This window comes from Phaseolus vulgaris, chromosome 6 (genome assembly GCF_000499845.2).
Source record: "Phaseolus vulgaris cultivar G19833 chromosome 6, P. vulgaris v2.0, whole genome shotgun sequence".
Taxonomy (NCBI): domain Eukaryota; kingdom Viridiplantae; phylum Streptophyta; class Magnoliopsida; order Fabales; family Fabaceae; genus Phaseolus; species Phaseolus vulgaris.
Genome location: NC_023754.2, coordinates 22,414,860 through 22,431,761, shown reverse-complemented (window position 1 = coordinate 22,431,761; position 16,902 = coordinate 22,414,860). Strand labels below are relative to the sequence as shown.

The window sequence follows — 16,902 nt, the reverse complement described above, 5'->3', positions numbered from 1 at the left end:
TCAACCCCATAAAACTGGCTCATAAGGTTGAGTTTTGCATTCACTTATATACAATAAAATGCTCTAATCTCTAGTCGATGTGGGATCTCCAACAAATATATCTTTGTTGTTGGATTTTTAAACTCGATAACTACTGTGTCGCAAAATTAGCACAGTACACATAAGGTGACTGGTGAATTTGGATATTCTGCTTGTTCTTCATATGTACTTTCAAAATACTTTACTGAATTTGACATTTTAAAATATATTACAATTTTTTAATATATCAAAATCAGTGTATTTTAAAGGCACGGGAATAACACAAAAGATCCAAAAAGAAAAATTAAACTCGAACTTGATACGGGAAAGTAATACTATAAATGAAAAATAAAATTATATATATATATATATATATATATATATATATATATATATATATAGTGTCTCTATGTCATTAGTATATATATAGTTCAATAGAAGGAGAAGACAAAAAACGTGAGATGAGTAATATAACCAAAAAAGGAAAAAGAGTTATAAAGTGTGAGAAAATATTATAGGCAGAAGTTTGAGAACAAAAATACAGTGAAGATGGTGAACTGAAATAGGCAAATCAATGCAAAAGACTTGTCAACAGCTATAGCCATAAAAGCAAAACGCTGTTTATTGTGCTCTTCTTTGGGTTAAAACAGAAGAGAAATGGATTGATCAACTAGGGAACTTTGCTGCCATGGCACCTCTTGGTTCTTGTTTTTGTTTTTTCCTTCGTTAGTGAAGTCTTTGGTTACTTATGTTGATCATTTCATAGGAAATGATTTTTTTTAGACGATATTATTATTAAATATGTGTCCACTCATGTTCAACTAGCAAATATTTTCCCTAATACGTTGAGCAAGAAACAATTTGAAATTAGGTATTAAATAATTATGCTCCAACTTGAATAGATACTAGCTAAATATCTTACAAATCATAGTTGACAAATGTTCGACTGTAATATAAGGCTAATATTTCTAAAGTTATGTTGGCAAATATTTTAATGTAATATTCTATCATATTTTCTAATGTGATGAAGAATATTTTACTATAAACGTGTAATTAGTCAAAATATACATTTAGGTATATGTGGTTAGAAAGTGCATAAAGATAGTGCTTCCCTCTCCCTACATATTGTGCTGATTTCTTTAATCAAATAGCAAGACATTCTCATCGTATCTCTTTTTCTATCTTTCTTTCTTAATTTTCATATTGCTGTTTTTTGTGTTTGTATCTCTCTCTAGTCTTAATCTGTGTCTTATATATGTATAAAAGTGTCAAATTTGAATTACACATGATTCAAAAGTTTCTTCAAGTTTTTTAATTGTAATTATAACAGGATTGAGACGTTCTTAAAATATTTTTTTATTCTTTTTTTTGATAAAAAAATGATTTTAATCCTAATACAAATATATTTTACTTGTTAAGGATCTTTTGTTTAGGCCAACCTTACTTCATATGAGTTGAATGATAAGTTCTATCCATAACAAATAAGGACCTTGTTTGACCAATTAGATCAGAAATACAACTATCCAACTCTAATGTTTTTTTTATCATTAAGAAAGAAAGTGAAAACTAGAGGATGAGAAAAGTGAAGAACAAGTGTCTTTGCATTTCATTATATGCGTGGAAATTCAAGCTATCAAAAAAGAATGATGTCCATACCCGTGAAACGAAAGAAAACATAAATTATGTCATAAAAAATAAGTTTATTTTATTAATATTTACATTACGTATGAAAACACGTAAACGTTTAAATAATAAAGAATTAAGAAAATAACATATAACTAAGAAAATAATATTAAATAATACATAATTAAAAATAAAATAATAAATAATAAATAAATTTATCTCATATGGTATTATGATGGATCCAACCAGCAGCGTTGTCCATTTTCTAAAATTATTTCGGTCGTTGTTTCGCCCAGGTAAAGTAATTATCTCAAACAAAAATTATAAAAATACGAATAAACAGTAAATAAAGAATAGAAATTTAATTTATAAAATCGATATTACAAAATTGTAACTAACTTCATATAAAGTTAATTTTAAAAATAAGCCACAGTGCTAAAACTATTTCATAAAATATATTAAAAAAATAATAAAATAAGTTTCTTAGGCGACAAGAAATTAAGTGTAACGAATTGAGTCTAAAATGGAAAAGGGATGGACAGTTGTACCGAAATGGTTGTCCCAGAAACATTAGACTCTGAATAAAGTAGGACATTAGATTTAAACAACGCCACGCGTCGCCCAATTTTGTATAGTGCTTTGAACATATAACTACTTGGTTCCTTTCAGTGGAGGACAAAAGAAGGACGTAACCGAGTACACCATGTTTTGTGGCTACATGTCATTCGGTGTCCCTCCTGAACTTATCCCATTGCCACAGATCAAAATCATTTCTTATTTAAACTACCCAACTTTTTTCCACAAAATGATGATCAATGCAGAATTTCAATGTTCGTTTGGGAATTTCACACACGAACTCATCATATCATACCATATCATATAAATACCAAATCCCATAACTTGAATAGCCAAAAAATTACACGCACATCAGGTACAAATTAACTCCCCAAATATGTCAGATCTTATGGAATATTCTCATTCATCGAATGCAGGCACGAGGAAGAAGAGGAGCAAGAACAAAAAAAGGTTCAGCGATGGACAAGTGAAGTCATTGGAATCCATGTTTGAGACAGACTCGAGACTGGAACCAGCAAAGAAATTGGAGGTGGCAAGAGAGCTTGGCTTGCAACCCAGACAAGTTGCCATATGGTTTCAGAACAAGAGAGCTCGATGGAAGTTAAAGCAGATTCAGCGAGACTACACCATACTTCGAGCCAATTATAAGACTTTGGATTCACAGTTTCATGCTCTCAACAAAGACTATCAATCAATGTTAATACAGGTGACAAATAATACTTGCGATACACTATTGATTCTCTACATACACAAACATTTCATACATCAAAAATTTAACTTTTAACTTTTTTTTTAAATGGGTCACGTAATTATTTCTTAATTTTTAAAAATATTGTGCTGTGGTAGTGACATCCATTGCAGTTGAGTGGGTGATGTGCCACTCTAGGGTCTCTGTCCAATTATAATATGCAATATGATTCTATGTTACATCCAAAAATAGAACTACGTTAGAATTAGTTTAAAGCTGCATGAACAGTTCGTATAGGATCCGCTCTAACGAATTATGTTTTCAACAGTTGCAGAATATGAAAAATCGATTACAAAAGCCCCTAGAACAAACTGAGAGTTGTAGCACAGGATACAAAGCAGCAAACAGCATGGAGAGTGAAGCGGGAAATGGAGAGGCCATCAAAAGAGAACAGGAGATAAAGCAGCCAAGCTCGACAACAGGAAGATCAGAAGACATTGTTTGTGGTGGTATCTCGGAATGTGACAGCAGCATAAAGGCAAAACAAAACTTTGGTGTGGAAGATGAACCTTCCCTTCTGAACTTTGTTGAGAACACTGATGGTTCTTTGACAACATCAGAACATTGGGGTTTGTTAGAATCAGAGGATATATTAGGCCAATTAAGCAGCTGTGATTATCAATGGTGGGACTTCTGGTCCTGAATGAAACAGAACAACCAAATAAATCATTGAATGCATGTGCATGACTCATCTGAAGTGAAACAAAGTGTAGCTGGTTTGCCTTATGATAAATACCGAATCAGCAAATCACATTATATATAGTAGAGACTTCAAATATGATTCAAGAGAAGACTTGGTCTCCTTCCTTCACATTTCATTCAATGCTCTTGTCCTGTTATGAATAAGATAATAGGTTATAATCTCAGTGTAATCATCGTACATAAAGAGAAATAAATAATATAGAAATAAGTTGCTTAAAACCAAATTGTTATCGCATTAATCTTGGCTAAGTATTTAAACATTGAAACCACTTGCCCCAAACAACTTGCTAATAATCAGCATAAGTTGTTCCTTTCATCCGTTTAATAAACATATATGATAATTAACTCTAAGTAACATTTTTTACAAATCTTCTATAAACACTTTTAAATGTTATATTTTATGTGTACTCACTAGGTCCAGTGATTGAAAGACTGTTAAAATATTGAAAAATAAAATAATATAAATAAATAATAGAATAAAATAACATTCTATCAAATTTCAATAAATAAATTCAAAACATTAAAAATATACTTAGTAACTGCAAGGTGTGAAAAGTAAAAGCTCAATCAAGTTAAAGCCTAACAATAATCACTATAAATAGGTGATATGTGTAACAGGTAGGTATGGTGCTTTTGACCTGATAATCAAACAAACTTATTTTGACTTTATTATTGGAATCCCTTACAGGTACACACATCCACTCGAGAGTGATCCTGAACCTAGAAATCGAGAGCTGAATCAGATCCAATAGCCAAGTGATGATCCACATCTAGTAGCCAAGAACAAGTCTAAGTTCATATAATAAAAAGTTCAAACTAGCTGGTCCAGTAATCGAAAGCCGAAGTCAACAACAAGAGATCGAAAAGTTAACTAAGAAGAGGAGAAAGAGTTAATTGTTTTTAAGGTCCACATTGTGTTTCCTAACTTTATGAAAGCTTAGTATCAATGAGGATGTGACATTACCAATTCCTCAAAACATTAAAATATTTTAGAAGTAAGAATATTTCAGAAGAAAAAGAGCATGGAGATATCTATGACTGTTTGATTCATTTTTTCATTTCGGGTTCATGACAATTCACCACTTCTCATCTCCTCTATATTCACCTCTCACTCAACCATTAAAATAACGTGAGAATCAACCCTCATCTATATCGTAGTGGTAAGAATGCAGTACCCTTTACTCAGCAACGATTATGTTAAATCCTTTCATGTCCAAGTTAGAATGGAAAAGATTAAAATAACAAAGTAGTTCTTTTCCATATTAAGCCAGTAGTACAGAAAAAGTTCACGAATTATTAGTACCCACTACACGAAGTAGGAATAACCATATATTCGAGGAATTGTTTGAACAAAATTCTGCTATCAATAAAGTTTACTACACAAATATTGTTCTAGTAAGAAGTAGACACTTGACAAAAACATAAATTTGCTTATAACTAATGCTCTGTCATATGATATTTCATTTACACATTCACTAGGTTATTGCAAGAACTAGATTAACAGTTAAAAAAGAGTACCTTAGCTAGCATCATGAATTTATTAACAATTAATTACATCCTAAAAATGTATTAATGATATAAAAACTAAATCCTAAATCATTTTACAGTGTCTATAAAATTATATTTTTATTATTATTATGGCCCTATTAAAATTATTATTCTGTTTGTGTTTCTGCTAAATTTTCAAGTGTATAAAGTGGAGACAATAACGTGACCCCAAACTTTACTTGATTAATTGAATAAAGAAAGGGAATGAATTCATTCGTTGGTAGAGTTGGAACTGTTTATCAATTCGTCTATTTGAGCCAAAAGGAATTTGAGCGTGGTTAAAAGGATATTGCATTGTGCATCCCTATACTTTTAGCTGCACTCTGTAAAATTTGAAATTTCAAATCTACCTTTTGAAAATAAATTATCAGCAGCTCTTATTTTTTACAGTTTAATTTTGAATTACGCAATCTAGTGAACTTTCATTCTAAGACATTAAATGTAATATTTTGTATTTTAAAAAATGTATTCTTAAAATACAAAATAAAGAATATATTAAGTTTAGAATCTGAATATTCCCATAAACAGTAACAATGTTTCAACTTCAAATTTCAAATTTATTAAGATTAAGATGACATCATTATAATTTCACCACAACTTTATTACGTCTCGATTCATGATATAGAAATAGAAATATTAGACATATTTCTCGAAATATGGTGAATCTAACCCCTTGATCATAGCAATCACACAAAGATGGACATTATACTTACTTAACTCATGCCCACACAAAGTAATAAAGGATTCACCTGTTTACGTTGACAACTCAGGGTTATGAATTCAACTAAGTTGTGATTTCAAAACGCATTCAATTTGCATTTAAATCCATCCCTACACCAGTGTCGGTCAGGCTGAAAAACGAGCCACCATTTAATTTGGCACCACGTTATAATATCACCTGACTGATTGATGATGTAGCAGGCACCTTGCAAAACGTGCATGGCTCCTCCTTTTGGATACTCTTTATGCATTGTGTAAGTAGTTTTTGTTGTGGTTATTTGGTAATTTGCTTTTTACCACCAATGTGGTATGAGCAAATCAAGGCCCACTCCTTTAGCATAATCTATCTATGACTAGTTTTTCCTGCACCTCCATATCTTCTTCTGCCACCTCCATACACAATATTTTTCTGCCACCTTTATATCCAATATGAAAATACATTTTTATCATTTTTTGTCACCTCCATATCCAATATGAAAATACATTTTTATCCTTTTTTGTCACCCCATAAACTAGTTTCCAGATTATGTAATCCAAAACACATTTAAAAAAAACTTCCGGATTACATAATCCAGAAGCTAATAAGCTTCTGGATTATGTAATCCAGAAAATAATAATGCATCTGAAAAAAGGGGCATTTTTGGAAATTCAAAAATATATGGAGGTGAGAGAAGAAGGTATGGAGGTGCAGGAAGAAACAGTCTCTATATATCACGAGCAGGCCCAGTTAGCTGAGGGTGAGAAAGAGCTTACAGAATAGTAAGCTTCATGAGAAGGCTTCCTTTCGACCATGCTATCCTAGAAATCCAGTCTCTATATATCACGAGCAGGCCCAGTTAGCTGAGGGTGAGAAAGAGCTTACAGAATAGTAAGCTTCATGAGAAGGCTTCCTTTCGACCATGCTATCCTAGAAATCCTACAAATCCGAACCATTCATGACTTCAATGAAAACCAAAAACCGCTTCATCGTTGACCAACAAACATAGGGATCAATCAATTGATTTTTAATAAAATCCCTTTAAAAATATTCAAAATCTTGAGAGAATTTAAACAATTGTTTAAATGGAGAACTAGCATGACTGAGCAAAGACAGCACACCACACCACAGTGCATCAGGGCCCGGATGGTGTTGGGTGGGGTGACGAATTTAAATGATACAGAGACACAACATTGATCAAAGTATAATTACTTGGATACTCCTTGATATGGACAATGAATTAGCAAACCTACTGAAACTTCCGCTCTAGCTTAAGTTCAGCTTTCATGAGGTGCTGCATCCTTATTTTTGCCATAGGACTGCAGAGCAAACACAAGGCCCAATATCAACAAGGGCAACAGGAATTGTAAGATCTTTAGAACAAATTCAGAAGATTCATTGCCACCGCCGTGAGCCTGTGTAGGTGATGGCTGTCTATGGTTAACTTTGGCAGGAAGGGTGGAAGTTTCAAACTTCCCAATGAAGTACTTGTCCATCATTTCTATGGCAGAATCACTGTGACCCACATCTTCAAAATCAATGGTAGCATCCTTCGCTGTAAAAATGACAAAGTTGGGATTCTTAGTCCACTCCTTATCAGTTCCTCCTCCGCTGGCCAGCCCATTGATAATGTAATAGTTTATTCATATGAACCAGCCAACAAACAAAGAAAAATTAATTACCTGTTGCAGTCAGCAAAACTTCGTCACCTCCTGGATGGTCATCTAAAAATGGGGTGATATCATACACCTACCACAGTGGAATGCATTAAAGTATAGCAAATTTGATGGAAATACTGGTCATTAAAGTAAAAGTTCTAAATACCAATTGTGAAAGGTAATATAGAGTAATTGAATCTGAATATTTGGCATTTAGTGTTATACACACTTCAATATATCCCAAAGCAAAATTAACTCGAAACGTGTAAAATTACACTGTTCTCAATAACTTATAAACGTGACGCGCAAGTTTCTCGGGATATAACAGGTTCTTCCCAACAATAATCTTTCCCTATAAAAACAGGTTCTTCCCAACAATAATCTTTCCCAATAATAATGGAAGTTATGAGAAATTGAGGAGAGCTATGAGAAATAAACTATTCTCTGATACCATTGTTCTCTAATACCACTATTTATAATGATAAAAACAGTTTCTTAAATCTACCTGGGTGATAAAGATAGACCAATTCTAAATGATTGAGTCAGACCAAATTTTTGTTTTGACAACCATGAAAATAAAATATATATTTTTAATAACTACTCAGATTCCTTAGCTAATAACATAAAAGATTTAATCTTTTGAAATATAATAATTCCCCACCTCTTTCAAAAGGTTAAATAAAGTACATAAAAAAATTCTGAATTCTCTTTCTTTCAATGTAATGCTTCAACCTGGTGCAACAAACTATATAAACCAAACCTACATTAATAAGCCTTAACATATAATGGTCTAACAAGCTATATATGAACTAATGACACTTAATGTATGTTAAAGATCTACCAATCACGCTACACCCCCACAATCCTTGTTATCATTGCCAATAGACCATGCAGGTGCCCGATATTCATAGGTGATCTAGATATCTTTTCAAGAAGTGGCCCTACTTTAAATTCATAGGTGCTCTAGATATCTTTTTGAGAAGTGGCCGTACTTGACACTTACATGAATGATTACATGGGAATTCAAATGACAAAATAGCTACTGGAGTAAAAGGGGATACAAAGTAAAGCATCACCCAAACAACTCAATACAAAAGAATAAAGCTAAGACTTGTTGCAAAGGACTATTCTTAACAGTTCAGTGATGATTTTGAATAAACTTTCGCTCCTGTGTGACACGTTTAGATATCATTAGAGCATTAATTCCCATGCAACTAAAAAAGGATGGAAATTATTTCAATTGGATGTGAAGTCATCATTTTTTAATGGTGAATTGACCTCAAGGATTTGGTATTGAAGGCCAAGTTTTGGGATGTTTGGATGTACTCCAATTGATACATCAGAAGTTGTGAATGAAAAAGATGAATAAAGAAGATAGAGGAAGGAATGTTAAAGCTACCAATTATAAAAGTCTGATTGATGTAGAAGGAAGGTTGTTAAGATTGAGCAAAATGCATAAATGATACAAAAACACGTTTTTTCAACTTAGGTGTAATCTTATGGTATGCAAAGACGCAACAAACTGTGTCTCAATCTTCTATAGAAGTTGAATATAATTCAAAATGGCTTAGCAACCGAATAAGCAAGTTGGTTGAAAATTTTGGTGAAAAACAAGATGTTGTAATTATTCATTGTGATAATAAATCAATCAGTTTTATGGGCAACGATCCAATCTATCATGGAAAAACATAGCAAATAACCATCAAACATCGAGAAACAACTAAAGAAAAAAAATGTGAAATTAGAGTTTTGCATGTCTGAAGATCAAGATTGGGCTTTTCCTAAAGAAAAGTTTCAGAAAATAAGAGAAGTGTTATGAGTTCAAGAACAACAAATAAAGAGGAAGAATATGGATTTATAAGTTGTCAAAAGTGCTTAGTGGAGATTCAATACATATCGAAAGTCTTTTAAGAGTACTTAGTAACTTTACATTCGTAACTATTATAGCATTGTTATTGTTATAACATTCTAAGAGTCATTGTTTTCCAATCTTTAAAATGTCTTGCAAAATATACATAAACTTAAGAGAGAGAAGGATCAAAACAGAGAGTAATTCAGTTTTAAATTAACTTCCTCTTGTTTTAAATTTTAAAAAAGGAACATATTAAATTAAATTTCAACTTATTGTTTACTTATAAAATATAAATTATTTTTTCAATTAATTATATTATTTAGTGTGTGTGTGTGTGTGTGTATATATATATATATATATATATATATATATATGGTTACAATTCACTAATCAAGAATACCAGATTCTTAAGGTTATAAGTTTTTGTATCCCTCTTGTACAGTGCAAAACACTAGTACATGCCAGTTTTGCACACTGTATTGACTAATATATCATAGTCTACTTAGAAATTTTCAATTGATTCAACCTATTGTTTAGGAGCATTTAACAAGGAAGAATAGTATAGGCTAGTCAATTAACAATCAGAACTCTTTCTCCACTGAGCCTTGTGAATGCATCTACCAACCCAACTGTAAATGCCCAATAGCATTAGCAGCCCCTAAAATTGGTAGACAATCCCCATTCATATTTCTTTCTAGAAATAAAGATGTAGAATTTACAGGAAAATATGTTCATTCATTACTCATTGTATACAGTACTCATCATATAATATGACATTATTCGAAGCTTTTCAGATGAATAATGAGAATATTAATCAGATTCCAACTCCCATCTCTTTGTATATAAAGGGTATACTCTATCATCCACATGCAGTTTGAACAAAAAGTTGTTTAACCCAGGTACTGATGAGGATGATAAAAAGGGTGTAAGCTGTAAGGAAGATTTTTATTTATAAATGAAGACAATGAGGGTAGCATGTATATTAAAGATACTGGACAGAACATAATTAACCGATCAAGAGCTGCTTGTGAGGATGCTGAGTCTCATAAATGAGATTTTTCGACGTCTAGATCTTATAACATTTCGAGAAATGATACCAGGTTGAAAACTACAATGTTATAAACTACTTCTTAGAATACAAGTGTTATTCCAGCTTACTAAAGTACTCATATTACAGGTCTCACTCACTGTCTTCTAACCCACCAATGTAGGATTTATAATCCAGCAAAAAAAAACCCCGTAGCAAAAAGAACTCAACCAAAAACTGCAACAACACAGTATCAGTAGCACACCTAGCATAAGGCCTAATGTGCAAAAGGAAACAGTAACAATCATGCTATAAATTATAAATTAAAAAACTATTTATACATTATGAGCTTTAATTATATAAATGAGCATACACCTGTACAAAATAGGCTAAAATAGTAATATAACATTCAATTCATAAATTTTATTATCACGTCAATTTCAGAATAGGCATTCCAACCTGGTTTGTCGGATACAAAGTATCTGGTGCACTTTGATTATTATTCTTAATATAAAAAAGCAATTCACTGTATTACTTGCTGACGCTAATTTAGATGGTTTACTACGCTCCTTGATATTAAAAAAATGTTAAATTCAAAACAGCATTGGATTGATGAATTGTTAGTCTGAGTAAAACTTGATACAATTAGTATACTTTATCGGAGATTAACAAGAGGGGCTTGAACCCCTTCACACCCTTTATAATTAATTCCTCAGCCCTCCTCAACAAGCATAATGGTGAACCCAAAAACTGAAACAGATAATAAACTACAAAAAAGATAAAGAAGAAAGACAAAAGAAACAGACCTTTTCATTGACAATGATCCAGCAATCCTTTTTGTGGTTGTGCTTAGACACCTCCCCAAAAGACAAGGTTTTAGGATTTGAAGCCATTGCTGACTCTGCCACACAAAATCAAGCACACGCCAACTCCCACATTATTCTTCAGTGAAGAAGTAAGGATATTAAGAGAGAAAAAAAGTTGAATCCAGAACAGGAATACTCACATCTGAAGCTAAGCTAGGAAATTAAAAACTTCAAAGAAAAAGAGCACGAGAAAGTTTCTTACATGGAATAGGAGTAAGGCACAACCTTTTGCCCTTCAACTTCACAAATTATTAGACATTGGATCCCAACTACTTGCTCCAGAATCTATATATAACAAATTACATTGATACTGCACAGATCTTCTCAAATTACAATTTTGTACCCTACTTTTTTTATTACTACAACGGTCTTTTCTACCAGATTTAAAATTTAAGAAAGTACATTATATAAAAACAATTTAATATTTTTAAAATAAATAGAAAATTTGGGTAAATTTTTATGAGATTAGAATGTCAATGTATTTCAAGAAAATATTAAGATTGTCAGTAAACTTTATTCTATAATTTTATTATAATATCAATAATAATGAAAATAGTTATATTTAAGTAGAGTAGTATTAATAAGAATAAGAATAATTATTTTTAACAATTAAGTTTTAAATTAAGTTGATATTTAAATATGCCTTTCATTTTTAATAAGAAAAACATTGTGTTCTCATTTTACTTTAATATAAGCCATGCGCTCCACGCACGGGGTTTCTAGTAATATAATAATATTGGATGACGTGTTAATAAATAGATAAATGTAGAAGTGCTAAACAAATTAAATAAAATAATAATAATAATAACTAATTAAACTGAACAAAAATATAAAAAATGAAATATGTAGCTCGATTCACTATCAATATTCTATAACAAACTTCTTAATATCATAAATATTTATTACAAGAGTTAATAGTCAATTTAATGAGCCATAATGACTCATACTTAATGGACTATCTTAAGTTTAACCTAATGATTACTGTTCCAAAAATCTATAAATGGAATCCTTCATAAATTTCAAATCATCTTATTTAATATACTTATATTTAACGCACACATACTATCATTTTTAATGTTTGTATTGCCTTAAACATCAAAAAGTATTGTTGAGATATATCTCTTTATCTATCTGGTGATCAGTTAAAAATTTATCCACAGAAAATACCATGTTCTCACCACAAAATTTTCCCGAATTTATTTTCGGTAAGAACAAAATACAAATCGAAATTAAGTTTTTAGTTAAAATTTTACATTCAACTATGAAAAAAGTAGTTTATTTCAGTATTTAAATTATTACAAGAGCTAACTGAATTAATGTATTTAATTCAAATTCGAATAGTTCGAAACAAATCTTAATTAAACTTTTACATTGAGGAAAAAAGAGTCATGAGAGTTGAAATTTGTTATGCATATATCACTTATATAGTTATTTTTAATGTTTCATTTATCTTTGTAAATATAATCATTTTCATTATTTTGTTGTTCTGGCCAACTCGAGGTTGGTCGACATCTGGATGAACTTCTGGTGGTCTTCCTTCAAGCACCTAGTGATTCAACCTTCGGGAAACGAGAGGGGTTTCTCTTGCGATGACACTCTGACGCTCAAGTCAGTAAGAGTATAAATATAATAAGTATAATATGAAATAAGAGTTAAGAGTACTCCCTATGTTGTTTATTAGACGATGATTAGATCAGATATTAAATTATCTTTTCTGTAGAGCGTAATATGGTATATATAGATCGAATTGTAACCTCTCCACCTTTAGTCGTGATTATACCTTAATTGAGTTATTAAAGCTGATTGATTGCGATTTCTTGAATTGTGTTCCCTCTTAATGTTAGATACATAGGTCGGGAAACGACCCATAAATAACCAAACATCGGGCGAAATCCATGACCTAACATATATAAATTAAGTATTAATTGAAGAAAGTCCAATTCAACCTATTTGATTAAATTTAAAAAAAAATTGTGGCTTGAAAATCTAAATTGTGGAAATGAAAAATTGTCCGCTTTCGAGATAATACAAAGTTATTTTTATTAAAGAAAAGAATAATATTTTTAGACACTTTTCTTTTTCTATCACTTCTATTTTATAACTCATTTTAATAATAAAATATTATATTTAATTAACAAAAATAAAAAATAAAGAAAATTTTAAAATAAAATAATAACATTAACTAAAGTGAGAATACAAATTAAAGTGTCAAAGTATCATTATCCCACTGAAAAATATAAACACTTTACTATGAATAAACTCTTGGATGAAATTTTTTTAAGGGTAGGAAGAAATGTTCAAAATAAAAATTTATCGTGTCTCACCTGATCAACTATAAAATAAATAAGTCTAAATATCCAAATGGAACTTAAGGAATGAGAGAAAAATATTCCTTAGAGAGTTTCATTTCAAAACTGAATATTGTTGGAATTTTGTCAAAATATTATGGGACGTTATTTTTTACTAACTGAAGGAATACTTTTTTTCAATGTGTTGCGATCCAAAACATATAAAAATTAAGACACTATTTTCAGATATATCGATTATTTTTTTCATCTTCACCCAATATAAAAATTGTACAGTCATACTTAAATTACTAATAATCAATTGTTGATCTTGAAAGAATAAGAAAACAAATGTTAGAAAATTATTATGATATAGATTAATATAAGAAATAATCAAACTCAAAGGATCTAATTTACAATATTATTAGATGATCTCATTCACCATCTATGTGATAATCTTCCTAGAGTGAATTATCTCACCAACTTAAAATAATTTTTGCAAAGGATTAAACTAGTAATTATTATTTAACAATTTGATTGAGTTCACAATCTTTTTCGTCAATTTATAATCTAATCGGTTTTCCACAAGGAAAGTTGCAGAGGTTAGAAAAGATAAAAACAAAATGACATATATAATTGAAGTTTTACAAGTTTTGACACAACATAGATTAATTATACTGGTGATACAAATTTATTGCAAAAAGCACATAGTGTAAATAAAGAATTAACAAAGGAGAATGAACGATACACAACCCCCTGCACCATGTAATAGACTGCTTCAGAATCTCTTTCATACAAAAACAATCAAGTGATTGAATAAGCCGTAAGCATGACCCATACATACGTTATACATGTTTATTTTCCAGCAAGGGCAGTGGAGAATCTTCAACTTTGCTCCAAAAGAGAAGGGCGAAGTAGAAGAATTAGAACTCGTGCCCCAAGTTGGCCACTCAATCTTTTTTTTTTCTTTCATTTTCTCCAATATATGCCATATACCATAACATAACGTAAGCCAAAAGCACAAAACAAGTAACTCCAATTCAAACAACACTATTCTCTGGAATCAAGCGTGGTGACCATCAGCTTGTTCCTTCAGATGGAAACCTTCACCGAATGGTTTCTTTGAAAGAGAAAGGCGCACTCCGGGGTCGTGGTGGGTGCAAGGAGTGTTGTACAGGAGCGAGTTGTTCACACACTGCACATTGCTGTTCATGTACGCAGCCATGGGGAACGAAGACGTTGTTTTACCTTTCTGATTCTTATCCTTCTTGTTCACACTCCCTTCCTCAGCACTCGAGCCCTGCGACTCCACCCCATCTACGTTGATGCTCGAATTCCCCTTCTTGTGAAGGTACTTCGCTTCGGGTTTCTTCGGGGACTGGATCAGTTCCATGAAAGCCCCTCTGTTTTCTCCAGCAATAGTTATGACCCTCATGCCAGAGTCCTCGGAATCCGAATGCTTTTTGTGAATACCCTTCTCCTTGGACTCACTTTCCTTGCCAGTGACGTGTTTTCCGTGATGGGCATTGCCATTGTTTTTGGGCGTTTCAGTGGCGCCATTGTGCCAGGGCTTGATCCTGTCGATAGTTTTCTGGATCAGAACGGTTTTGGGCTCGGGTTGTTCAGGTATCTTGGGCTCGGTCTTGAACTGGGAAGGTGGGAGGGTGAGAGGAGAGGGTGGAGGAGTGGTGGTTTTGCTATTGTTTGGTGAGTGCATTGGGCTACGATCAGATTGTTTAATTGTTTTAGGAGAGTGAGTGGGACTTGACACATGCACACGCGCATTCTTCTCAGGGGAAGATGTTGTAAGTGTGGTCTTGTGGACTGGAGAATTTGGGAGTGAAGAAGAAGAAAATCTGTTAGGCTGAGATAAAGATTCTGGAGCAGGATGAGGATGAGGTTGAGGTTGAGATTGAGGTTGAGTAGGGTGAGATTGTGGTGATGAAGGTGCTGAAGCAGTTCTAAATGCGGGCAGGCCCAACGTAGGGCGAGGCTCTTGGAGAGGGGCAGGGGCAGGGGCAGGGGCAGGGGCAGCAGGGGTGGAGCGAATGGAGGCTAAGCGGAACCAGGGACGAACTGGGGGAGGGTTAGCCATGACGTTTAGGAAGTGGTAAAACCGTGAAGAAAAATATTATAATTATGAACACAAGTAAGTAGTATGTGATGGAGGCGATGTTATTTATAGAACCATATTGTGGTGTTGGTGTGTAGATAGAGAGAAAGGGAAATGTGAAAAATGAACAGTTGAAGTTGTCCCAAGTCTCATGTAGAAAGAAACAAAAAGAGACATTACTGGTAGCAGCAGCAAAGAACATAAAAAAGAAAGAGAGAAAAGCAAGCATCTGATTCAATCGGCACTTCCAGCTGACACAAAGCTCGCAAAGTGAGGTTGGTATCCGCTGGAGTTATTTAGAATTTAGTTGAGTTTTGTCATAAATCATGTGGCTCTATACAGTTGTAATGCAACAATTACAATAAAATACATGAGTAGAATGATGTTATAGATGAATGTGTGGAGGAAGGTGGAAGTGTTAATATTGGTATATCCGTTGATGTGATACACCTGCATTTACTATACCACTGCTGTCTTGCAGGTGACTTTGCTTGGAAAGAGAGTGAGGGAGCGATGCTCCCTTCTCTACCTTCTGCCTTTTCCTTCTTTTCAAGATGCTTCACACGCCTTCCTTTCCCCTACGTCTGCAAACTAACTACCTTATTTCAACCATCCACAACAAAATAACCTATGTGTTTACATTTACATATCTACATACATTGCTCCTTCATTCCTTTCTGTTAGCCGTGCTTATTTTGTAATGGAGAAAAGTTTTATTCCGACTAAGGTTTTCGTAAACTAATATAGTCTCATATTGCTTAGGAATCGAATCAATGACAGTTTATATATTTTCTCTTCTTTAAATTCACCGAGACAACTTTTAAAAACAAAACTATGATAGATCACCGACTTCTAAAACGAACAATATACGATAATTGACACTAACGATATTATTTTTTCGACTTGAGGTCAAAAAAGAGTAAAAAAACATATATTTAAAAGATGTGAAGTGTATGTTTTTATTTTAAAGAATGTTAATTTAAGCACCTTTCTTATCATCATTCCATTCTTGGATTTAGAAAGTTAAGGAATGAGAGAGACTAAACTGGAAAAAAAAACTATGGTTATAATAAGCGGTGGAGAAATGCAAAACAAAAAGAGAGGAGAATTGTTTTGAGTGTACGGCGAATATCAAGCTCGTGTTCTTTTATTCGTGCCTTAACAGAAAACGTTGGAATGAAAAGCAGAA

The 16,902-nt window shown here is 32.4% G+C and overlaps 3 protein-coding genes across 5 annotated transcripts; 1 reads left to right on the top strand and 2 right to left on the bottom strand.

Annotated features, from left to right (window-relative positions):
• Nucleotides 1-2,446: 2,446 nt before the first annotated feature.
• On the top strand, nt 2,447-3,788 carry LOC137831931 (homeobox-leucine zipper protein ATHB-12-like). Its single transcript, XM_068639842.1, has 2 exons — nt 2,447-2,923; nt 3,234-3,788. Exons 1-2 carry the CDS (start codon nt 2,594-2,596, stop codon nt 3,606-3,608), a joined length of 705 nt encoding a protein of 234 aa, XP_068495943.1. The 5' UTR covers nt 2,447-2,593; the 3' UTR covers nt 3,609-3,788.
• A 3,092-nt stretch (nt 3,789-6,880) lies between these two features.
• On the bottom strand, nt 6,881-11,669 carry LOC137831930 (cytochrome b5-like). 3 transcript variants are annotated; one of them, XM_068639838.1, is made up of 4 exons: nt 11,518-11,669; nt 11,256-11,350; nt 7,595-7,661; nt 6,881-7,467 (listed from the first exon to the last, which is right to left on the bottom strand). In XM_068639838.1, the coding sequence occupies exons 2-4, from the start codon at nt 11,340-11,342 to the stop codon at nt 7,190-7,192; spliced, it is 432 nt and encodes a 143-aa protein (XP_068495939.1). In that variant the 5' UTR covers nt 11,343-11,350; nt 11,518-11,669; the 3' UTR covers nt 6,881-7,189. The 3 variants fall into 3 exon arrangements, with proteins under 3 accessions (XP_068495939.1, XP_068495941.1, XP_068495940.1); XM_068639840.1 differs by having other exon boundaries at nt 11,256-11,391; nt 11,518-11,627; XM_068639839.1 differs by having other exon boundaries at nt 11,456-11,563.
• A 2,994-nt stretch (nt 11,670-14,663) lies between these two features.
• LOC137833524 (enhancer of mRNA-decapping protein 1-like) lies at nt 14,664-15,695 on the bottom strand. Its single transcript, XM_068641867.1, has one exon. The coding sequence runs from the start codon at nt 15,693-15,695 to the stop codon at nt 14,664-14,666; it is 1,032 nt and encodes a 343-aa protein (XP_068497968.1).
• Between the last annotated feature and the right edge of the window lie 1,207 nt (nt 15,696-16,902).